At 50.0% G+C, this 23306-nt stretch overlaps 7 protein-coding genes across 7 annotated transcripts; 5 read left to right on the top strand and 2 right to left on the bottom strand.

The window, feature by feature from the left end:
- Positions 1 to 94: 94 nt before the first annotated feature.
- PV07_04618 (uncharacterized protein) lies at positions 95 to 1955 on the top strand (the record flags this gene model as incomplete). The annotated part of the gene is made up of 2 exons (XM_016391441.1): positions 95 to 1283; positions 1364 to 1955. The coding sequence occupies 2 exons, from the start codon at positions 95 to 97 to the stop codon at positions 1948 to 1950; spliced, it is 1776 nt and encodes a 591-aa protein (XP_016253343.1). The 3' UTR covers positions 1951 to 1955.
- A 2098-nt stretch (positions 1956 to 4053) lies between these two features.
- On the top strand, positions 4054 to 5110 carry PV07_04617 (uncharacterized protein; the record flags this gene model as incomplete). The annotated part of the gene is made up of 4 exons (XM_016391440.1): positions 4054 to 4419; positions 4475 to 4521; positions 4597 to 4817; positions 4914 to 5110. The coding sequence occupies 4 exons, from the start codon at positions 4054 to 4056 to the stop codon at positions 5108 to 5110; spliced, it is 831 nt and encodes a 276-aa protein (XP_016253342.1).
- Positions 5111 to 5339: 229 nt separating this feature from the next.
- Positions 5340 to 7505, bottom strand: PV07_04616 (uncharacterized protein; the record flags this gene model as incomplete). The annotated part of the gene is made up of 8 exons (XM_016391439.1): positions 5340 to 6469; positions 6522 to 6552; positions 6607 to 6677; positions 6731 to 6918; positions 6982 to 7029; positions 7079 to 7155; positions 7211 to 7240; positions 7296 to 7505. The coding sequence occupies 8 exons, from the start codon at positions 7503 to 7505 to the stop codon at positions 5340 to 5342; spliced, it is 1785 nt and encodes a 594-aa protein (XP_016253341.1).
- A 2921-nt stretch (positions 7506 to 10426) lies between these two features.
- PV07_04615 (uncharacterized protein) lies at positions 10427 to 11579 on the top strand (the record flags this gene model as incomplete). Its single annotated transcript, XM_016391438.1, has 3 exons — positions 10427 to 10596; positions 10662 to 10942; positions 11005 to 11579. 3 exons carry the CDS (start codon positions 10427 to 10429, stop codon positions 11577 to 11579), a joined length of 1026 nt encoding a protein of 341 aa, XP_016253340.1.
- A 287-nt stretch (positions 11580 to 11866) lies between these two features.
- Positions 11867 to 13998, bottom strand: PV07_04614 (uncharacterized protein; the record flags this gene model as incomplete). Its single annotated transcript, XM_016391437.1, has 2 exons — positions 11867 to 13632; positions 13677 to 13998. The coding sequence occupies 2 exons, from the start codon at positions 13996 to 13998 to the stop codon at positions 11867 to 11869; spliced, it is 2088 nt and encodes a 695-aa protein (XP_016253339.1).
- Positions 13999 to 17131: 3133 nt separating this feature from the next.
- On the top strand, positions 17132 to 19131 carry PV07_04613 (uncharacterized protein; the record flags this gene model as incomplete). Its single annotated transcript, XM_016391436.1, has 5 exons — positions 17132 to 17421; positions 17479 to 17916; positions 17969 to 18234; positions 18293 to 18732; positions 18794 to 19131. 5 exons carry the CDS (start codon positions 17132 to 17134, stop codon positions 19094 to 19096), a joined length of 1737 nt encoding a protein of 578 aa, XP_016253338.1. The 3' UTR covers positions 19097 to 19131.
- An 862-nt stretch (positions 19132 to 19993) lies between these two features.
- On the top strand, positions 19994 to 21484 carry PV07_04612 (uncharacterized protein; the record flags this gene model as incomplete). The annotated part of the gene is made up of 2 exons (XM_016391435.1): positions 19994 to 20277; positions 20377 to 21484. 2 exons carry the CDS (start codon positions 19994 to 19996, stop codon positions 21482 to 21484), a joined length of 1392 nt encoding a protein of 463 aa, XP_016253337.1.
- Between the last annotated feature and the right edge of the window lie 1822 nt (positions 21485 to 23306).

Genomic DNA, 23306 nt, shown 5'->3' with positions numbered 1-23306 from the left:
CTTCCTCACAAGTCGATCTTGACACTAGCAAGTCTCGCTTGTTCGTCTGGAATCTCTCCTTGTCTGCCGACGATCAAATTTATCTGTGTCCACGATGAGTACCAAATCCAACGACGTGAACATCGTTGCCACCCACGATGAGCACCACGCGCCCGTGTTTGGTGCCAACGAGCCCATCACCGGCTTCGATGCTGAGACCAGCAATGTCCCCAAGGGATATTTCTACAGCCCCTATTTTCTCGGCTCCATGGCTGCAATAGGGCTGAGTCTGATGGGTAGTGTGGGTGGCTTTGCCCTCGCGGCGCCTATTCTCAGCTATATCAACGCCGACATTGGACCTGACCCCAACATTACCTGGGTACCTCTGGTGTTCCCGCTAGGCCTGGCTGTCGGCCTCACTCTAGTCGGACGTCTATCTGACCTGTTTGGCCGGCGATGGTTCTTCACTGGCGGGCAAGCTCTTGGTTGCATTGGAGCTATTGTCTGTGCAACGGCAAGGAACGTTCCCACTCTCATTGGCGGTACCACTATCGTTGGCGTGGCGGCTTCGACCGCACTATCCTTCTCCTTCCTCACCGGCGAGCTAGTGCCTATGAAATATCGCTTTATTGGGACTTCATATGCCTATCTTTGGGTCATCCCTTTCTCGGGCCTGGCTCCTGCTATCGCCAATAGCCTCGTTGTCAATGCAAACTGGCGATGGTGTTACTATCTCATGATCATCTTCGACGGACTCGCCTTCGTGGCGTATTTCTTCTTCTATCACCCGCCAACCTTTGAGATGAAACACAAGAGCGCGACTCGAGCTGCTTTCGTCCGGAACTTCGACTACATCGGGACAGTCCTCTTCACTGGCGGTATGGTAGTCTTTCTCCTCGGTATTTCGTGGGGAGGAAGTGTCTATCCGTGGAAATCGGCAGCCGTTATTTCTACCATCGTTATTGGAGCATTGGCACTCATCGGCTTCGTGGTTTGGGAGTGTTTTGCAAACCTCGAGGAGCCCCTGGTGCCCATGCACCTCTTCAGGAACCGGGATTTCAACATCACCTGCGGTTTGCTTGCCATTGGAGCCAGCGTCTATTACGCTTTTGGAATTGTGTGGCCCTCTATGGTCAATGTTCTCTATGCCAGTGGTGACCCGATCTATGCTGGGTGGCTACAGTGCTGTGTTGGCGGCGCCTTCACTCTGGGCCAGGTGACAGGAGGCTTTTTATGTGAGGCGATTGGCAACTCGAGACTCCAAATTATCGCGGTCACCACCGTCGGTGGCGCATTGCTTGCTTGTAAGAAGCCCAGACGAAAACTTTTGAGATTTCCCTTGTTCCAACACGACTTCTTGCTGATATTTGTTTTCTTTCCACAGCAACTGCTGCAGCCACCTTGGACAATGTCTCGCTGCCCATCGGCCTGCTCATTGTAGGGAATTTCGCGATTGGCTGGATGGAGTCTCTGGCACAGACACTCTGCGGAATCTGTGTGAACGACCAGAAAGAGATTGGTATTGCCGTCGGCATCGCTGGATCCATCCGCTCGGGAATCTCGACGTTAGCTTCCACCATTTACGTGGTGGTTCTTAACAACCGACTTGCAGAGACTGTTCCCGCTACTGTCGGGCCAGCTGCAACAGCTGCCGGGCTACCTGTCAGCTCTTTGTCAAGTCTCTTGTCCGCTTTGGCGGTTGGGACCCAGGATGCTTTCGATAGCGTCCAGGGCCTGGACCCAGACATTCTCTCTGTGGCCCAACGAGCCTACAAAGAAGGCAATCGGCTGGCCTTTCAGACAGTCTTCTTCGTTTCGATCGCGTTCAGTGGCATTGCTGTCATCTTGAGTATCTGGGCTCCGAACGTGGACAATCTGATGACCGATCAAATTGCGACCGTTCTTAAACACGACGGGAAATTTGCCGCGGACGTGGAAAAGAGTGAAGTAAAGCTTGAACAAAAGGAATGATCTAGGGGGGGTTCAGAGGTCATTTCAGCCTCGAAGGTAATAACGACCTCAGGAGGGAAGCGAAGTTCTAGCGTCTTTGTAGCATCAATTCGCGACACGTAAAGTATATGATCTTCTTGGAGCGTGAGCATAATCTGTGTAAATGTCTTCATAATGCTTTCTTCTAACCCCATGTCTGTTCGCTTGAATGGCCCTCTTTGATCTGACCATCTTGGTTCAAGGTTGTCATGTTAGTATGCCAGATGCGCGAATATCGCGCGAGTCAAACTTCCAGTCCATGAAAGCCAACCGTTTCATGTGCATCGGGCTCCGGCTCCGCATTGGCGCAGGAGAGCCCCATGGCACTGGTTCATCTGCATGGCCTAAAGACTTGGAGTCCCGAACTCCTTGAGCAGCGAATGGGGGTAGAAATTATGCAGGAATGTACTGATGTGTTGATCAGACCGTCACCACATCGCCAAAGAAAGCCACGGGGCCAGAGTTCTTCCGGCACGTATGCATTCCACGCCATGAGGTTAGGGGCCTTCCAACGACATTCAGGTCAGATGGATACGAGTGACAAGCCAAATCAATTGCCTCGAATCGTACGCTAGGTGGTTAAATGAACCACTGGTTTACCTCAAACGACCACGGATTCAGAAGGCAGTTTTCCTCGCGTCACCAAATATCTTACACGGAGCATATAACACAGTTCTCTGGCCCGTCGATCCGAAGTGGAAAGATCACAGCCACTGAGAGAAATGGCGACATCGCAGCAACACCACTAGCGTCCGGCATCAATAATTCTGACCACGCTATCGTTTCAGGCGGAAGTGGTCAGCATTTGTTAAAGGAGAAACGGTCCCAACGCTCCAGGCATTGCCTTTGTGGCTGGAGGCGCACGTGGCCTAAGGAATGCCATTGCAGTTTCCTACGTGGGAGAGGGAGCGAGGGCCGTGGTGATCGTGGACATCCAGGATACCGAAATCTGTGAAGTAGGTAGGAAGGTAGTCGAGGCATATGGAAATGAGGTTTTGCAACCATGTCCCATTAATCCTAGTTCTATTCTCCAAATATCATATCGTCGATGAGGCCGCACTGTGTTTCGTCGTCCTCGCTAAGAACTTGCTCAGGTCAAAGCAGAAGTTTAAGCGCCCTTTGAGAGAGATATCTAACTTACCTGAGGAGCCCAAGTACCACCATTGCGTGGTGGTCAGAGCCGATGTAACAAAAGAACAAAAAGTCGAGCGGGCAATCCGAGAGACAGTGGATAGATACGGGTGAATCGACTACGCTGCGTAGGTGTTCTGAAGTTCTCCGACTCTCTGGGGTCTTTAAAGCTCGTCAGCGTGTTTTCTTTTGTTTCGTGTATAGCAATTTTACAGGAGTCATCAGTCCTGCAGAACGCATCACCGACACTGACGCTGAGGACGCGTTGTATTTTATAAAGGCTATTAAGAAGGTTAAGTTTGAGCACTACGATTTTCGGTATTATACTATATTTGAGTACCTGGGTAATGGTCAAGTTTAGGCTGAGATCAAGCACGAATTGGATAATCTCACGATATATATGAGGAATGGGAACGTGCCCTGGACCATTAGATAAATTTACATAAAGTCGTTTAGGAGGCGGTTGCCCCAGAGTTCTTAGTGATCGCACAAATACGCTGGGAGTATGTTCTGCAAAGATTCGAGGTTTCATCACGACAAGAGATTGGACACAAATTAGGGACCGGAAAGTATCGCTACTAACGGCTCTTTTCTGTCATTCCGGATGAGGAGATGCTTTCTTTACGTGAGCGGCGCCAGCTTCGGATCAGATCCGCCAACTCGAATCGAAGCCTGACAGGCTCTAGAGGCTCGGCGCGAGACTCTGGACAACGAAGTGTAATAATGTAATGTAGAAAGGCACAGATTTGAAATCTGCTTGTTTCTCCCGCGATTTAATAGTAATATTGCTCTCTTCTACGGCATTCGGAGTTGCCCTCACCTGGTAGACCATCCGTTGTTAGAACACACCTTAGAGAGAGACGAAGGATGCCGTTCTCAATCAACCCCAGTTTCACCAATGTATACCACCACAATCCTTATCCACGAATCAATCCGTCTCGTGCAGAACTCTCAATGGCTGGGAAGAACGTCCTGATTACAGGAGGTGGACGTGGGATCGGAAAAGCCATCGCCTTTGCCTTCGCTCTTGCCGGCGTATCAACGATTGTGCTGGTTGGACGGACAGAGTCCTCTCTTCTAGCAACCAGAAAGGAGCTATTGGAGAGTGCTCGACACAGAAAAGCGTACCCCATAATGACGGACTTACAAGTCATCACGCACGTGCTTGACGTGTCCAACAATCAACTAGTCAAAACCGTGTTCAAGACGATCCAGCGAGAGGTCGGCGGGACTGTCGACGTCCTCGTCAGCAACGCGGGTTACTTGCCCGACTTTGGACTGATTGCCGACACTGACTTCCGGGAATGGTGGTCCGGGTTCGTAAGTGAAGAGGACTTTCTTCCCTTCCAGATATTGACTGAGACACAATGATCAGGAGATTAACTTAGCTGGATACTTCAACGTGGTTCAAGCATACTTGAAGTTCCTTTCGCCGACAAAGGACGATGAGGACAATGATAACAGCGCAAACGGGCCCACTTCTTCGTCTTCAATGAGATCTCCCTTGAGCTTGACCGGCCACATCATCAGCATAAACTCGGCTGCCGGGCATCTCAGGTACGACGGCATGTCGTCGTACTCTGGAGCTAAGAATGCCGCCCTGTGGCTCACGGACTCGGTGTGCGAGGAGTATCCCAACGTCTTTGCCGTCAGCATGCACCCTGGAGTCTGTGAGACGGAGATGAATGCGAAGAATGCAGGAGTACCAGAAGAAGATAGTAAGAAAGACCCTATCCTTCAGTTCTAGCTCCAATATAATTCTTTCGCTCTCACAAGGTACGAGGTCTGATATGTCTGATCTAACGGCCAACTAGTCAATCTACCTGCCCATTTGGCGGTATGGCTTACTTCACCCGAGGGAAACTTCCTCCGAGGACGGATGATCTGGTCATCGTGGGATGTCGAGGAGATGATGGACCGGAAACAGGAGATTCTGGACGGCGATCTGCTGCGGATGACTCTCAGGGGGTATCCAATCTCTCGGGGGCTCGGATATTCGACGGACACATGACACGCTACGGCGGTAGGTAGGGGTATTATACCATGACCTCTTGCGTCCGATTTTGGAGGAGACCTCCGAGTGGAGATTTATATTCTCTATAGATATCGCTTGCATTCTCATCGAGGGCTAACCGTGAGTAGAGTGGCGTTCTGGAGGTGAGTGGTATATCCTAGCTTAGAATATTCGCTATTGATAGGTTTGTTCAGATTTCTATGAATCCTCACACTCGTTCATCAGCTCAACAGTCAGGGTTTTGCGTACACATGTACTCTCTGTTAACAGCCACCGAGGTAGGTGACTCTGTGACATGCTCTTGCTTACGCTTCGGTTTCTGAAGGCTCTGCAGCCCCGTCTTCATCATCTCATGCTGCTTTTTCAGCGGCTTCCAGGAAATCCATATGCTAACAAAAATGCCAAAAGCACCGACTGATACAAATAACACCCACATGGTGCGTATACTAGCCCAATATGCATACCGAACGCTTACCTTCGCGCGATCAGGCAGAGAGTTGATACCTTCGGCGTTGGAGAACGCTGAAGCGCCAGAAAAGATTGATGTGATGTTGGTATTGGGTTGCGCGATCCTTGACAGGTGTGACTGCATCGTATTTTGAAAGACGACGCCCCCCACCACGATCGACATGGAGGCAGCGAGTGTTCGAACGAAGACAAATGTCGAGGTCGCCATGGAGATATCTTGTGGATCCACTGAAGCCTGAAGAGCGATCAGAGGTGCCTGGAAGTTTGGACCAGACCCGACGCCGGTAATGAACTCATAGAAGATGATTTTAGGCCAAGAGGTGTGATCTGGGAGGTCGTACAGCAGCCCAATGCCCGTTGTCAGCAGCATCATTCCGAGTCGAAGGGGCTCGAGGTACCTGCCAGTGCCACTGATCCAAGCGCCGGTCGCAATAGAGTCTATCGATAAAGGTACCGAGAACAAAAGGAGGTAGACGCCCGACAGGACCGGTGTGACCCCTAACGTAGCCTGAAAATAGAGTGGTAGGAAATACGCGGCTGATATGAAGACAAATCCGTGGATATAGCACAGTCCAAGTGCGGCAATGTTGGAGCGGTGTTTGAATATTCGAAGAGGTATGATCGGGTATTTTGCGATGTGCCACTCGATCAAGATAAAGATTCCAGTTGTCACCAAGCCAAAGACGAGAAGGCATATCACGGTGGGTGACGACCAGGGAAATGTGATGCCACCGATTTCCAGGCCGAGTAGAAACATGACTGTGCCACCGATACTTGTCGTACAACCCATCCAGTCGATGGCCAAGAGACCTTGGAGGAGGGGAGTTTGTGGGTTGTGGATCTCCAAGTAGAGTAGAAGAACAATAAAACAAATTCCGGTGATGGGCACTATCGCCTGTCAGCCTCGTCCCTTCCGAGTCCAGAGGGCAGATTGGCGTACGATTGATGTAGAAACACCATCGCCACGAAACCTAATCCAAGGTTACTAACTGTCCAGATATCGAGTCCGGCCATGTAGAACTTACTCTCTGGGTGAAGACGCCTCCAAGCACTGGTCCAACCGAGCTGGCAAGGGCCCATACCATTCCCACGAATCCTGTCGATGAAATTAGCAACAGGACAATACGTCGACAGAGGTCTTGTAAGTACCAAGGTACTTGGGACGATCTCTCATAGAAAAGAGATCTGACACGCAAAGGTTCACGAGTGTGATCAGGCCTCCTCCCCCAATACCTTGGACCGCTCTTCCAACAATAATCATCCTGGAAGAGACCGCCGCCCCACATATCAGGCTGCCGGCGAAGAAAACAGCGACGGCTGCCAGAAGGATGGATTTTCTACCTCAGATATCACTGACGTAAGTTAGAGATGGCCGGGGCTGTTTCGTGAATAGTTCGCACCTAAGCTTTCCCCACGTTGTGGCGGACGCTGAGGTGGCAAGTAGATAACTAGACTGGGTCAGCCGCGAATACTTCATTTGCCTGAGCGCAATCGTACACGCTACCGATCCAAGTGTACGTCGTCGGTGAGCGGAAATGTCCGGCAATGACGGGAAGCGCTGTGGCAATGATGGTCTAGGCATTCTACCGTCAGCGGAGCTCAGCAGACGCGCAGCGGAGTGGGCTGTACTTGGTCGAGTGCAGCGAGGAAGACACACAGCTGCTGTAGGTTAGATATGATCTGATAGGACACAGAGAGAGTTGAGTCAACGTACACACAGGGCGCCCATGATGATCGCAACCTTGCCCATCCCCCGCTGTTCGAGATCATGCACCCGTGCTGGGCCATTTTCAAAGCTGGATGTCTTCTCTGTGGTGCGACTCGGCGGCATGCCGAGGTCTTGACACTCTGCCTGTCTTTCAACGCTGACCGGAATAGCAGAACCAACGCCGCTTTTGTTTTCACCACTGCTAATAAGTTCCATGGTGGCCTTCACTCAGGCTGTGGAAATGAGGATAAAAAAGGTGTTATTTGGTGGATACCAATACAACTCATATAAAATCGAGAACGTTACTGACCGTCGTCATTGAGCTTCTTCAGATTGATAGCTACGCTGCTGGGCCAGCCAGCTGTCAAATATGTTATCCCAGCCGGGGCCAAGCGGGATAAACCCGAGGTGCCCGTGAAGCAGTGTCCAAGTTGCCTTGTCCGATGGCTTGGATGTTCGACTTGCTCTCCGGGTACTCATTTCTCCCGGGCCCTGGTGGATGACATTGTATGTTGCGGAGCCGGACAGGGATATTCCCCGCGACCGACTGGTCTCCCATTTCTCGAATTGATCCGAGATATTCACGGAACGGGGGATAATTTCCGCCTCTGAGAAGCCATATTTGGAGAACGTGAAACTGCGACAACAAGATCCATACTCTCCGAACCCCGATCCGGCCCCAGAGAGTCAACTTTAATAGTTCCAGCTTGGATTCGAGGCTTTCTTACAATCGAATGTCCTCTTTCACAAGTGATAAAGCTTCACCTTCTGCAACACATCAGCAACAATGCCTATCACGATAGGGGGAAAAGTGGTCGGGTCCATTGGTTATGGTTTGATGGGTATATAACCCGTGCGGTTCTTTTAGCACACCAGAATGACTGAATCACCTCCATAGGTTTGACCTGGCGCCCTGACCCCATCACCGACGAGCAGGCAATCAAGTCCATGAAGACCGCGTTCACTGCTGGCTCAAATCTGTGGAACGGGGGCGATTTCTATGGTACGGCCGAAAGGAACTCCTTGACCCTCCTGAAGAAGTACTTTACACGATACCCCGAAGATGCCGCCAAGGTTGTGATCAACATCAAGGGCGGGCTGGGACCGGACATGATGCCGGACTGTAGTGGGGCCAATATTCGTGAAGGGGTCGACAAATGCTTGAAACAGTTGGGTGGCACGAAATCAATCGATATTTTTGAGTGTGCGAGGGTGGATCCGAAATTCCCAGTTGAAGATACTGTGAGAGTCCTCGCTCAGCTCGTCCAAGAGGGCAAGATTGGGGGGATCGGGTTGTCCGAGGTGAGAGCCGAGACTATTCGTCGTGCGAGCAAAGTGCATCCAATTGCGTGCGTGGAAGTCGAACTTTCTCTGTGGTCGACGGATATACTGGTGAACGGGGTGGCTTCGACTTGCGCGGAACTAGGAATCCCCATATTGGCTTACTCGCCACTCGGACGGGGGATGTTGACAGGCCAATTTCAGAGCCTTCTGGATATGGGCCAGAAGGACTGGCGAAGATTCCTCCCGCGCTTCCAGCCTGGAGCATTTGAGACGAACTTGGGATTGGTGCATGCAGTCCAAAAGCTTGCGAGCAAGAAGGACTGCTCTCCGGCTCAGATGTCGCTCGCCTGGATCCTATCGATGAGTGGAAAGGATGGCAATCCGGACTTTATTCCAATTCCCAGCAGCGCATCCGAGGCTCGGATTTTGGAGAATACCACGGTTCCAACACTGAGCTCGGAGGAAAGAAGCGAGCTGGACACCATTGTCCGGGAGTTCAAGGTTATTGGGGGAAGATACGCGGGAAAGCAGGCGACAGTTCTGGAAGGATAGAGAGCATCAAACTTGTTGATACTGTCAATATACTTGTAGAATCGACCTCTCCATTGATTGGTGGAGATATTAAGGAGAGTGCTATTCCGTCAACTCATGAAGTCGATCCGGTGGTAGAGCTGGAAAACGTGGCCGCAGACGAGTTGCCCAGGCAGTCGCTGGTTGGTTTCCTCCGGACCAGAAAAACCTTCGGTACATTATTTCTCCGGTCGGTCTCGGGGAATTGCTTGTCCCCGAAATCCGGCCCAGTAAGTAACTTGTTTCCCTCAACAGGCCCTCCCCGTCAGAACCTGTCTCCTCTCTGGACGTAGAGACTATTTGAAGCTCCGATGAAGATAGCGGGCAGATGAGCCAAAATACCTCTCGATCCAGGCCGGGAGAGCCACGGAGCCGCGCGTGCCGGTCGTGTGCAGCGGCCAAAGTGAAATGCATCCCGCATGGACCCAAGTGCGAAAGGTATCTAACCCCTACAATTGAATCGGGCCCAGCAGCATCTGGAAAGAAAACTGATGACTTGGCGAAGGTGTGATCAACTAAGAAAAGAATGCGTTGCACAGGTGCCCGTTCCACGAAAACGGCGGAGCGTACCAATGTCCACCATGTCAGTATCCGGGAGAACAATGTCCTCAGCTCTCCGTACACTGGCTGATATGAGGCAGGCGAGTCAATCAATTGGAACAAAAGCTGGACACTCTCATTGAATTATTCACTTCCAATCCACGAGTCCCTGACGCTGGCAGACAACCATCATCTTATGCCTTGTCAGTCTGCTCCAGCCCGTCCAGCAATTTGACCCTCCGAACTCCAGCCACCACCAGTGATCCCGCGCCTTCTTTTAGCCGATCGGCTCCCAGATTTCTTCATGCTTCACATCAATCGCTGGGCGCTCCCGTCCTCGATGTCACCCCGTCGACAAGCGAGGAAAGATCGCTAGCGCTGTGGAGAGATGTGCTTTCAACCTACTTTCCTTGTGTGCTTCTGAACGACAGCCAGCTTCGAGTTCGAAAGCAAACCTCAGTACTTTGGAGGATAGTTTCCTGGTTGACTGCACCTATGACTACCGTGGAGAGAATAGGGGAGGGTACATCAATCATGAATGAACTTGTTTCCGATATCCTTTTGCAAGGCAAGAAAAATCTGGATCTTCTTCAAGGGTTGCTCGTTTTCACGGCATGGTTCGCTCCCAACCCAGGTCTTACCAGTATCTTTCTCTTGTTTCTGGTCTCTAACTACATTTTGATATTAGGAATCATCTTCAATTTCCAGTCAACGCCCAAATGACGAATCTTTCCTATCTGACCATGGCTCTCATCAACACATTGCATTTGGATCGCGAGCCCAGCTCTCTTGACCACAGGAAGATGTTCATAGAGAGCGATATCAGTCCAAATAACCTGGCACAAACCCCGAATCACCATTCGTTGCCAGAGGTTCGATCCTTCCTGGGCTCCTTCTATCTCAATTCCGTCAAGTAGGCCTCCCTTTTCCCTTCCCCTCCCTTTACAATGTCACAGCAGCTCAATGGTCAAAATATAGGGGCATGATGGGATCCAGGTCCATGGAGGTTTTCTCATCAACCAACTCGTCGTATGTGAGAGATTGCTGCTCTCTTTTGGAACAAATACCTGAAGTTCAAAATGATCTCCTCTTGGCCCAACTGGTTCGGCTGCAGCTGATAGTCGAGAATATCAAACGTGTGTTTCCACGAGACAGACCTAAGAAGGATACAACAGCACCCATGGGAATCATCCTGAAGCCGCTGGAGCTTGAGTTGGCTCGTTTCAAGACTGCGATACCACCAGAGATCACACTGAGTTGTATGCTTTCTATTCCGCTCTCCCTTGCCTTGTCGGCTCGTATACTAACAGCCCCATAATAGCCGTCCTGCTCATGCATTTTCATGCTGCAGAGGTATACCTGTATGAAATTGGAATATTAGACACCCTTGATCCAGCGGATGGGCTTGACGATACCCAGCGCGTTGAGGTTTTATATCGATGTGTCAACGCAGGGAGATCTTACTTTGATGTCTACCACAGCCTTCCTATATCACATTTTCCATACTTCCCATTCAACATTTGGATCCAGTCAGGCCTTGTGCTCCTCGCGTCTACCAAGCTGGCCCTTTTTAGACACAGTGCCTGGAACGTCGTGCATGCCCGGAGCGCTCTGAGGATAACCGACATTATTGACCGTGAAATCGGGCTCATTGAAGAGGTGGTCGGACAACGGCCTCACACTGAGAAGCAAGGCGATGCCAAAGACATCTTGAACGGATTTCTCTTACGGGTGCGGAAATTGAAAATTGCATTCGACTTAGGAGTTGCCAGGGACGGGGATCCTCTAGGACATGTCGACTTCGCTTTCGACGAGCAGATGCTGATGACAACAAGCTACCAGTATGATAGCGCAGATCCATTTTGGGACGCTTTGGGGCTACTGAGCGGACTTTGAATTATGATTGAGGAGGGCAGGAAGGATGTAAGCGTTTTGCGCTCAAGCGACGAAGCGTTTGCGGCTTAAAGTGCGTCGCTGGTGTCGGTGGGTTGGGCATACCGTTTGTTAGGAGATGATGGTTGAGTGAGTAGACGGAGTGGAAATGGATGAGAATAAATCCTAAAGTCTCAACATCACATATCTGATACCCGTACTGCACCGCAATGAGGCTAGCGCCAAGCCTTGTCCTACGTCAGATGCATTCCCACTATTTCTCCCAAGGTATAGTAACTACTCTAGGTAGATCAAACAGTCTCAATATGCTTGGACTCCATCTTCTCACTCATCACTTCCACTTCCTCTGTGTTCACATCCACCACTTGCTCCGCTTGATAATATCTAGGCGCAAATATTGCAGCACTAGCACTTCCAAACACTCCGACTGTAAATGAGCTTCCCTTCGCTTCCGGGTTCGCACTTTCTGTATGGTCAGCATCGATAAGGATCCAACCAGGCTCGGCCCTCTCAAGTCTTGCTCGTACGGTAGCATTCAATGCTACAAACCTCACCTCGAGCGAATCACCGGCATACTTTCTGGCCTCGTTGAAGAGTTCTCTCAGTTTCAAACTGGCTGTGGTGTCGAAGTGATTCACTTTCGTGAAGTCGAGAACGAGGAGTCGAAGTGGAGGAAGGACTGAAGTGCTGCCAGCGCCAGCAGCTTTTCGGAGTTTGGCCACTCTCTTCTCACCCACCACGGACCATGTCCTCTCGGCTTCCTCATTCTCTGGCGACAGAAAAGAAGGCGAGTGATGTGTCTTGATCGTATCCAAAATGGTGCTCTTGAACCGCTGTGCATTCGGGAAGAAGATAGACTCAGCGAATACGAAAATCTCAGCATCGGCAGGGACATTTTGAGGCACGTCTCTCGCAGCATCGATCGACCTCACAAGAGGCGAGCTGGACGTCGAATTGACATTAGGGACGCGTTTGAATGCTTGCCGAATCAACGAGACTGCAATGGACCAGCCCACGCCAGTTCCGATCCCGATCTCGGATGATTTGAATAACGTCAGCCAAAACGCTAGCATCGCAGCGACGAAGTCGGTGAAAGAGGTGCGCCAATAATAGTAGTAGGTACGCCAGGAGCCAATCAACGGCCAGATGGCAGTGATAACAATGGCAGAAAGAACAGCTTTCGGAATCCAGTAAAGAGCCCCGGTTAGTTCGTAGATGGTAATCAAGACGACAGCGGTTGTGATGGTGCCACAGAGAGGGGAGCGAACTTTACACCCCGAATTGACAGATGTTCGTGACATGGCGCCACCAACGCCCATGGCCATAAAAAAGCTGTTGCCCATGTTAACGATACCAAGATAGCAGAGCTCCTGGGATATATCAGGCAGGTAGTTATTGCGGATTCCAAATGCTCGTCCAATGGCCACGTGTTCAAGCGCGGCGGCCACGAAGGGGGCAATGCTTCGTCCAATGGTTTTCGAAAATAGCTTGGAATCGACAACCTTCGCTTGAAGTCCATCGGCCTTGACCTTAGCAACAGCAAAGAGATAGTCGTCCGAGTCGGCTTTGTTATGATTGACAGCGTAGCTGATGCCAGTGTATAGCAGGACACAGACGAAGGCGCGACTGATTGAGAAATAGAACGCGATGCGGCTCTTGTTTCCCCATCTCTTGCCGACTTGATCCAGGGACACTAGGATAACCATAGCAGTCAAACCCACAGCGCATGTGATGCCGGATGCATCAGGTAGCTGTGAGAAGACATAGTTGATCTGTTGAGCCGTGCCGTCGCCACCCCCAGGCTCGCCGAGCAACGATGCCACCTGACCCAGTCCAATGACAATGGCCGCAGCGGAGATGAAGCCATTGAGAACAGGTGTAGAGACAAAGTCAAGGAGAAAGCCCAGTTTCAAGAATCCGAGGGCCATGCCATAGACACCCATGCCCAAGGCCACAGAGGAGGCGATTTGCTGAGGTGTATATCCATCCTTGACTAGATCTTTGATGATGTCCGCGGTGAGTAAGCCAATAAGGGAGGTGGGACCCGTCGAGAGATCTGAAAGACGTCAGATATTCCATATATCGTGAGATGTTCATTACCTTTGGAGGTGCCCATGAATGTGTATAAGATGCCTGGGAGCCAACTTGCCATCAGGCCATACTGCACAGGAATTGTGGCAATCTTTGCATATGCCAATCCTTGAGGAATGAGCATGACGCCGAGTGTGAGGCCTGCGATGACGTCGTTGATGAGCCATCGAGGATTGTACCGAGGCAGCCAACTGACAATGGGCACTTTGTCGAGGACATAGGTGGCGGCGGCAGAGGGAAATGCACGGGCGCCTTGTAAACCATATCGCCGTGCATTGTACCAGTTGACATCAGTCTCAAGAGAGTGTTTAACGCTATCGACGAACTTCATGATAGACTGTTGTATTGAAAGCTGTTTGGGTCAGTAGTTGGGAGGGCAGATTGTATTGAGGTGGCAACTCAGAGATGACTATATAGGTGAGCTTGCCCAGCACGCCAAGAGCGATACTTGAAGTTGAATTAAGCGGTTAAGGTTTTATGGTTCTGGGGGCGGACGTGGGGAGGGAGAGCTCAATCCACTCACTCCGCGCCGGGGTGCATTAGCCTCAGCTACTCCAAGGAGAACTTGCTATAGATGTCCTAGTATGTATCAAGCTGTAGATGTCTATTGGATTGACTGCTGGCTTGCTTTAACATGTGGCCACCGGATGGGAGCTGGTCTCCCGTTTCCCAAGCGGGGTTCCAAGAGTTTTAAATAATTAATTCAACCAATGAGATGCTATTTCGCTGATCAAGCTGAACCCTGGTGTTCAAACTATGATTTTCCAAGGCCAGCACTGGACCTCCCGCTTAAACGTTGTTGCGAAAGTTCTTGAAACTTGTACTCGTTGCCAGTAAGTTTACGATACGTAGGGTTACGAATGACAAATGGTAACTGCTGATCGTACTATAGTGCGAGGGGAGGAACAAGCACAGTTAGATGTCATTTCAAATCGTGACATTCCCGCGAAAACGATTTTCCAGGTGGTCTATTGAATCCAGTTGAAGTGGACAGATAGAAAGGATGGAAAATAGAATAGGCGGCGTTTGGACTGTTAGTGGCTTGTCCAGGACGTCAAGTTCTCAAAAGCACACCTCGTATTCTGAATCACACGCGGTAGACACCCGTGGTGGAAAAATAGAAGACGTATTGGGGGTCAGCTATTTTCAAAAGTAAGTGACCCCGTCTAGCTCAAGACAAACGCCGTATCCAACACGATCAAATTGGGTTCAAAAGCGATGAAGTGTTCACCATGTCGAAGCTAGCTAACGGCTTAGATAGAGGATAAGGGCATCAGTTTCCAAGTCGAACGTCTACTCACTACTGACCAAGGCTACCCTATAGTCTAGTAGTAAAGCCATTTGAATGTACTCGGTACTTTTCTTTTCGATCCGCTCTGGAAATAATTTAGCTCAATAGTCAAACTATCTGGTTGGATACTCTTTCGTGCGTTCGGGATGCATGACTCACTCCGTGACTCCTTTGATTTCCCATATCGCACTACACCCACACAGCCTTGGCCTCTGGCATAGTCCCTCGAAATACGCGCAGTCCGCTCCCCATATTGCTCGCATGTTTCCTCTCGGATGACTCTGACGATATCAGGTTCGAATATGAACAGCGATTTCAGCAGAGACACCTCTGCCACAATCGGTAGCCATTGATAAAACATAGCAGCCAGGGAAAGAAGAACATACAACAACAATTCTTCGTTAACAGCCGACTCAATTTCTCAGGTCCAGAGCTTGGCCCAAATAGTATCCCTTATATAGCGATAATATAGCCCACCTCTCGAACACTGAGTGGATCTCTTGCAACAGCTGCAGAGTGACAGTCCGAGCTCTTGATGGACTTCAATCGATATCCTTTGACCGAGAGACCTACCCCCCTAGCGCTCTTGTTTTCAGCTTTACGCAGGGCACGATAGTCTTCTGTCCAGCCTCCGCAAATCAAGAGGACATCGCCTACCTTGACGTCGCTTCCCTGGGCCTCAGCACGAAATCCAGTCCTTAGCATTTAGCACACGCAACTAGCTCTTCCAATGACACGCCATGGGCAATGGTACCATTGTTCCTCAAGACCTCTGAGCGTTGGTATAGGGACGATTGCCCCATAAAAGCCCTCTTCCACTGAATACATGCAGAGGCCAGAAATGATTCGACTATCGGACCATATAGTTTGGACCCTTGGATAGTATCCTCGTGCTTGATGTTGTTGTAGAGTGTTCCAGAAGCGACGTGGGCGAAATGTCTGAGCCTTCCCTCTACGTGCTCGCCTTGGTGTTGAATGATATTTCACCCTCGTGGGCGAGACCGAGGCGCCATTGCTTGGATGTGTGGACGAAGCTCGTTCAGCTGATATTGGTTCACAAGGCACATTCAAGGGTAGGTCGTGACAAGTGCAAGTTCTCCCGTTGCGATCTCTTGTGCCGAAACAGACTGTTAACTTTACTACGGAAATTGGAGCCGCTAGCGGTTTTGATGGAATAATATCTTGACCAATCGGCCAAGTAGTCTCCAAGCCTGCACAAATTTGATGACGGTCCTTTTGCGTGACCTCCACCACAGCCCGTCGTACCACGTGAAAAGCCTCCACTTGCGGTGAAGAACATAGTGTGGTGGTCATGACACCTCTTGGCAAGCTCAGCAGTCACACTTGGAAAGAGTTGCTCTACGATATCCATGGTTTCTTCTTGAGACAGATTTTAGCATGAAGTCCAGGTGGAGGTAATAAATATAGGAGGGTTGAACTTTTTGCTCTTCTCATTAAAATATATTAGTTATATCTCACACGGAATTATCTTTAGCTATCTTGCTGGTTTAAGTGGTGGTATCGGATGACTACTCGGTACTAGCCCTACTGACCCCGCACCACGAGACAAAGCTCCGGATAGTGGTCCTGGTTCACACCGTGGCAAGCTATCCTCATCTTAACTCCAGGAGAAGAGCGAGCAGCTTGACGACCTTATGGCTTGGAAGCTGTAGAATAAGTTTATCTTTGCCCAGTACGTAGCATTCCTGGGGCTGAAAGAATCAAAGGCATTATGTCAGCGTCAAATTCAGCGACAACAAGGCCAAGAGCTTGTGAAGAATGTCGGCAACAGAAGGTACGTTGAAGTCCAATCTCAACAGATGAACCCATCAGCCCCCCTGTATTGACCTTTGACCGAGCTACCAGTCGGAAGCTTACACCTTCTAGATAAGATGCGATGCGCATCTTGATTACTCGAAACCGTGTTCCAAGTGTAGGAAATCGGGTGTGCAATGCGTCTTCATAACCGACTTTACAAGGAGAAAAACGCGATCGTATGTAGGTCTTGCCTCTTAGACAAGGTATTGTTTGGCTGATACGGCATAGGAAGGCGAAGATGCAGCGAGAGATAGATGGACTCCGGAGAGCGCTACAACTCGTAGACGAAGCAGAGGAACCCAGAAATGCTCCGCCTATACCTCCGACACCTTCATATCTCTATCATCGATCATCCATGGCCGCTGCGGGTGTGCCACAGTCTGAGGCTGGAATGAATTCTTTCTTTCCATCGCTTGATATCCCATCTACACTGACAACAATTCCAAACTCTGAGCAACGTCCGGCTCTTCCGACAAGCTCTCACCATGAGTTGACAAGGCACCCGTCGGCCTTTCAATATCCCTACCATTCTTCAACTGTGACTATTGGTTCGACGGCGCAACCTGAAGCTCATGTCACGCCTTTCCGCCCATCTCTAGACGGCCTCGAAATTGAGCCTCAAAAACTGGAGGACTGCTACTCCTTGTCAGTGCTGCCTTTGACAATTACTTTCATGTCCGATTCAATATTGACGCTAGATAGGTACTTCAAACATTACCATTCAATTATACCGATCTTGGATCCACAACAAAGCTGGCGCGACTGCTTCCAATACTCGCCATTACTGTTCTGGACTATCATTGTGACTGGTTCAAGAAGATACGGCCTTGACCCCACGTTGCTGGAAATGCTGGCTCCGAAAATCTCCAGCCTAGCAGCACTGGCAACAATCAGAGCTTCTGAGTACATTCCCACGATTTCTGCGCTACTCCTCCTCTGTGTTTGGCCATTACCAATGGAAAATGCGTCAGATGATCCTTCACCTGTTTATGCAGGAGTCATAATGCAACTTTCTCAACAGAACGGTCTGCACATGCTTGGTAGGAGGCAAGATTTCTCACAGAGCCATTTGATCAGGGATACCAATAGCGACATCTTCCTCGCCACTCTGTGGGCTTGGTGCAAACTGATCTGCTGCTGGTATGAAACGCATACTCAACCCGAGTAGCTTGATTCTAATTTCCAATCTCAGTGTTAATGTGTACTGCGGCTTGCACCCTCACCTTTTCGAAGATGCCTTCGACTTGGAGCCACAGAGCAATGATGTCCTCGACTCTTTGAGCAGACCCGTCTTCTGGATGCTGCATTTTGTCGGCCTTATGTCGAATGCCCATCACACTTTGATGAGAGGAAGATATGGAGAAGAGGATGTTGAGATGCCTTACCAGCTTCTAGCCATGATCAAATTTTACGACGACGAGATCTTGAGAATCAGGCGACAGGCTCAAGGAAATCTTGGTAGGATTTACTCTTCCCTTTTCTTGCCTTTCTCCCACTCAAAACTAACCATCAACAGCCGAGATTTATTTCAACTCTGCGAGATTACACACAGGAGCGTATTATTTCTTTATTTTCAAGCTCTCGCCTTTGAAACTCTCGCGCCTAGTTGAGTTGCACCATGTCGCCTGTGCCTTTATCAAAAATATCACGGATCGAGATCAAATAGACGACTATGCCCTCTACATTTCCGAGCAATATTACAGGACCCTCACTCTCGCCGCTATGGTGATACTACGGATATGCCGTAGCACAGAACTCAACTCGACGATCGACTATTCGCATGGGGAACAATCATATTTCGCTGCCATTCGCATATTCAAGAAGAGGGCCCTGAAGAATAATGACCTCAATGCCCGCATGGCAGCGACATTATCGCAATTATGGCGGAGTAAGCGCGTTTTCGTCCGACGTGATGGGTCAATGGACAGCCTAAATGTTCGAATTCGAACCAGAGGGGTAAGCCACGAGAAAAACTGTCCTGCTGCGAGTGTGATAGACTGATTGGATGACATCACAGGCAATGGGAGTGGCATACGACTGCCTCTGGTACTGGCGGCAAGAATTCTTGGGTCAATCCAACCCATACTCGGAAGAGAGTAACAGTGACCACGCCCAAAGCCAGAGGCCCTCGGTCGCCAATCCACAGGCTGTCACTTCGGCCAGCCAACCCACCACTCAACTACCCGACTTTGACACAAGCGGCTGCGCTCCTCTAGGTGTTGACGACGATGCCTTTTTTTCCGAATGGAACTGGTCTACTAATGCGTTTTGGTCTGGCGATCTATCACAAGGGTTCGGGGAGTCGGTCATAGGTATGTAACTACTTTACGCTCAGAGCTGATTAGCGAGGAGAGGGAATTTACCTGGTGAAAGCCGAACCTAATCAGAAACGTCCGTTCATATTTCAATTACTTTACGCGGACTGGGAAAAGTTGTCCTGGCACAAAGTAAAGTAGGTGTTTCTCCATCCCGACCCCCACTCGGACTTTGACCCCTCGTCTAAAGTACGAGGAATCATTCCTTCAAAGTTTAGGCCTTCCAGTGTTTGAGAGATGGTAATATTGTCGAAGCTTAGGTCTAACACTCATTTGTCACACCTTCAATCTAGATTCTGCGTTACACTGTTCGGTACATTGTACGCATTCTGGCGGGCCTAGGATCGCGAAGAAAATGTGGCGTTAGCTGTTGGCCGAATTGTCGGGCCAAGTTCGCCGACAACTCGGCGGGCGGGTAACCGTCTCCCAGATACAGCTCCTTCCGGCAGGCGGCTCTACATGAGTATGTGGAGAAGCCGGTCTTATCGAATGTTGGGGACCCCGCTCCCTTGAACTGCCCGTTTTGTTGCCTGGGGCGTGATAATTCGCTATTGCTATGGCTGCGAAAAGTCGGAGACGCGAAGAAACCTGAGAACGCCACTAGACTGTCTCTGTCAGTGAACTTTCAAAGGGTATTGCAGCTGTGATTACCTCTCATCCCTCTTTCAGCTCACTTACTTATCTCGGTCTGCAATCGGGAGTCACTACCAGCCTCCATCTCCACGCCATTTTATGCATAAACCACGTATCACATTCTGTTCTTTTCTTAGGGTGTTCTTTTCTTTGGCGGTGGTGGCCCTGGATATCATCTCTTGAGAAGACAACGCTTCTATTGTGGTTTCACATACGTTTTCCTTTCAAAATATCCTGGCAGAGCATCTCTCGTACCACAGTCGTCCAGCATGACTTCACGCGCTGAAAAAAAGCAAACCTTGACTCGTCTCGCAGCAAGACGGCTGAAACAGATCTCTTCGGGAGAGTTGTCCACAGAAGTCAGAGAGAAGGTGTCTCTATGTCTCTTAGATTTCCTCGGAGCGTGCCAGGCTGGTCTTGGTGGTGAGCTTGGCGTGCCTTTGCTCAAGTACGCGGAGCTTCATGCTGGAAAACCTGAGGCATTCGTTTTCGGGAGCGACAAGGCAATGTCTGCCGAAACGGCCGCCTTCATACATGCCGCCCTTTCGAACAGGTGAGTTGCCTTTCGACAATCTTTTGCACACCTATCAACCCCAGGTATGGTCAACAGGGCTAGTCGTGAACATTAAGCTTACAAATTTGGACAAAAAAGCACGGTTCGTGATGATATGCACCTTGACTCATGCGCGCATATAGGCTCCATGGTCATTGCTTCCAGCTTGGCCCTTGCCCAACGCGACGGATGGACCGGGGAGCAACTCATCCGGGCCATCGTTGGAGGCTACGAGATGGGAGCAGTGCTGGGTTATTCCATTCGAGGGGGGGGACAGTTCAATACTCATTTCCGCAGCACCGCTCTGATCGGCTCGTTTGCCGCGGCGGGAGCCCTCAGTACGGGTAAAATACCCGATGATGAGGACACTATCATGCGAATCTTGTGCTTCGCAATCAACATGGTTTGCGGCATCAACGCGTGGGCACACACAGGAGGGCGGGAGATTTATATTCACAATGGATCAGCAAGTGTTGCAGCCATCACCAGCTACGACCTTGGCCGCACAGGAATCTTTGTGAGCGATGTCGTCCTCGAAGGCAAGGACGGATATTTTGAGGCCCTGGGGGTCGACTCGAACGCATCGAACCGCTTCAAAAGCTGGATAGAAAGCTCTCCCCTGGGCAGAGGGATTCTCGAAACTCATTTTAAGCCTGCATCCTGCTGCAACTTCACTCAGGCCTCCACCGCCATCGCCCTGAAGATGCACAAAGACTTAGATCCCAAAATCAGTAATGTCGATGACATCGCCAAAATTCACGTCACCACAACTCCTGGTGCACTCGCCTACCCAGGCTGTGATAATGCCGGGCCCCTTGTCAGCGAATCCAGCGGAAAACTCAGCATCCAATTCGGTATTTGTGCAGCCCTCGTCTTCGGTCGTTTCGACGACGACACGTCTAGACGCATCGACAACCCAATAGTCAATAGCCTCATGCGGAAGATGTCTGTGACAACGGATCCGGAGTTCGAGAAGAGCTACAATAAGGGCCTACAACCGGCAAAGATCGAGATCTTCTTCAAAGACGGGACTGTTGTCGTCGAGGCGGTGCCAGATGTTCCCTGGTTGGACGGGCCGGCGGTCACAGAGAGGTTTCTGCAAGAGATCTCTCGGTGGCTGCCGCTGGAGAGAGCGCAGAAGTTAGTCAGTCGGTGTCAGCATTTGGAGACTGTCACTGATGCTGGACGGGAGTTGCTTGTATTTTAGACTAAGTTCTCTTGTTTTTCTGTTGAAAGCTCTTAACGGAAGAATAGTAGATACTGCTACACTGTGGTCCTATAGTTTGAAAGGGCCGAAAATTCGAGATTCTGGGAAGGATCGAATAACTATCAGACTCAACATCCATCAAATACTAACCGTTCATTTTTTGATATAACTACCTGACTCTCACCATAAATACATTCTCTTTGGTGGAGAGGCTGGTTTGGCAATCTCGCCGCTCACCTCAACCTCGTTGCTTATAGCTTCTCGTCCCCCCGGGAGTGTTCTTGAGAAGTTGAATGGTTTTGAGCAGCCGTTGCTTTTGTTCCCTTAAAGAGTGTATCATAAACCTCGATGGTCTCGCTTTCAGAGCTTCATCCACGTAAATACATTGCTAAGAGTATAAATTGCCCGCATAAGAAGATGTTTGGCCCGTGTCACGCTTCATTTTCCAGCCCGACATGGTGTGCATGCCCGAATATGGGAGGTGGCTCTAGATTCCTTGAATTGTCTATGAGCTGCTTTACGGCCTCCGACTTTAGGAAAACCATCTCGAGATCCTTTATCGCTAACACAACGGCGGATTATAATCTTCGGCTCTTGCAGGGAGCATCATTATGAATGACAGTGAGAGACAGATTTAGATCTCTTGAAGAAATGGTTTTGTACGTCAACTAGGGATAGACTGAGTAACTGGCAACAGCAAGTATTCATTTCCCGACTGCTTTCTCATATCATTTACTTAAACCATGTAGTGGTCACTGTCCCAATCTTCTGGAAACTCGTTCTCCCTTCGCCAGCTTTCGCCTTGACGTGTTTTTGAAGGTTTGCCTTGATACGGTTATGCACCCACTCACTGCTCGTAGGGGCGTCGGCGTCCTTAAACCACTTCTTCACTCCGTGGCGTCGTAACAGAGGACTCTCTTCGAGCAGCGTGTTGATAACTACCTCATCATTTGGTACCGTGAAGTAGAATACGCTACTGCGATCATGGCTTCTCTGATCGACTGGTGGTTCAACGACTCGATGAACGGCCGCTTTGTAGTAGTTACCAGTCCACCACATCATCGGTTCACCCGCGTTCACGATCATAGCACCAGGGATATGGGGAACGAACTTCCATTGTGCTTCGTCGTGGTAATCCCGTACTTGTAGCGTTGCCATTGGCTGGCTGAACAGTAGCGAAAGGGAGGTCAAGTCCTGGTGGCCGGTAAGCCACAGCTGTTTGCCATCCGCGCCTGCTTGGGCTGGAAGGTCATAATACTCCATCCAGCGAAGCCAGGATTCGTCATGCTTGTTGTAGCTATGAGCTTTGACAAAGAATTCCTCGTCTCCAATCTCGAGAGATATGGCAAACAGTCTCAGAATTTTGTAGAGGATATCTCTGTGAACCGTATCGATAAATTCCTGTACCTCTTCGCGGTACGGTTCGAAGGCCTTGGGTTGCTCGTGAGTTGTCATGTCTCTGACCACGTTGAACTGCTCGATCCTGTCCGGAGTTCCTCCCAGTGTCTTCCACTCTCCTCTTGGTTTAAACCCAGGGTATTCTCCTTTCCCAGTGAGATCTGCTTTTAGCCTTTCTTTTTCTTCCTGAGGTGTGCGTGACAGGATCGTGTGGCCAATGTCTACCATACGCTCTATGGTTTCTTCGCTGATGCCGTGGTTAATGACCACAAAGAAACCATGGGAGGTCATGGCCTTGTGAACTTGCTCAGCAAGCTCCTTTTTTGCAGAAGGAGTGTCTTTGTAGAGAGACAAATCCAAAATATCCAGGTCGGCATAGTCAAGCTTCTCCTTGGTTGGCTCGACAGGGACAAAGTGGTCCACT

Source organism: Cladophialophora immunda (genome assembly GCF_000835495.1).
Source record: "Cladophialophora immunda strain CBS 83496 unplaced genomic scaffold supercont1.2, whole genome shotgun sequence".
NCBI lineage: Eukaryota > Fungi > Ascomycota > Eurotiomycetes > Chaetothyriales > Herpotrichiellaceae > Cladophialophora > Cladophialophora immunda.
The sequence above is the reverse complement of the archived record's forward strand: the minus strand, read 5'-3'. Positions and strand labels throughout refer to the sequence as shown.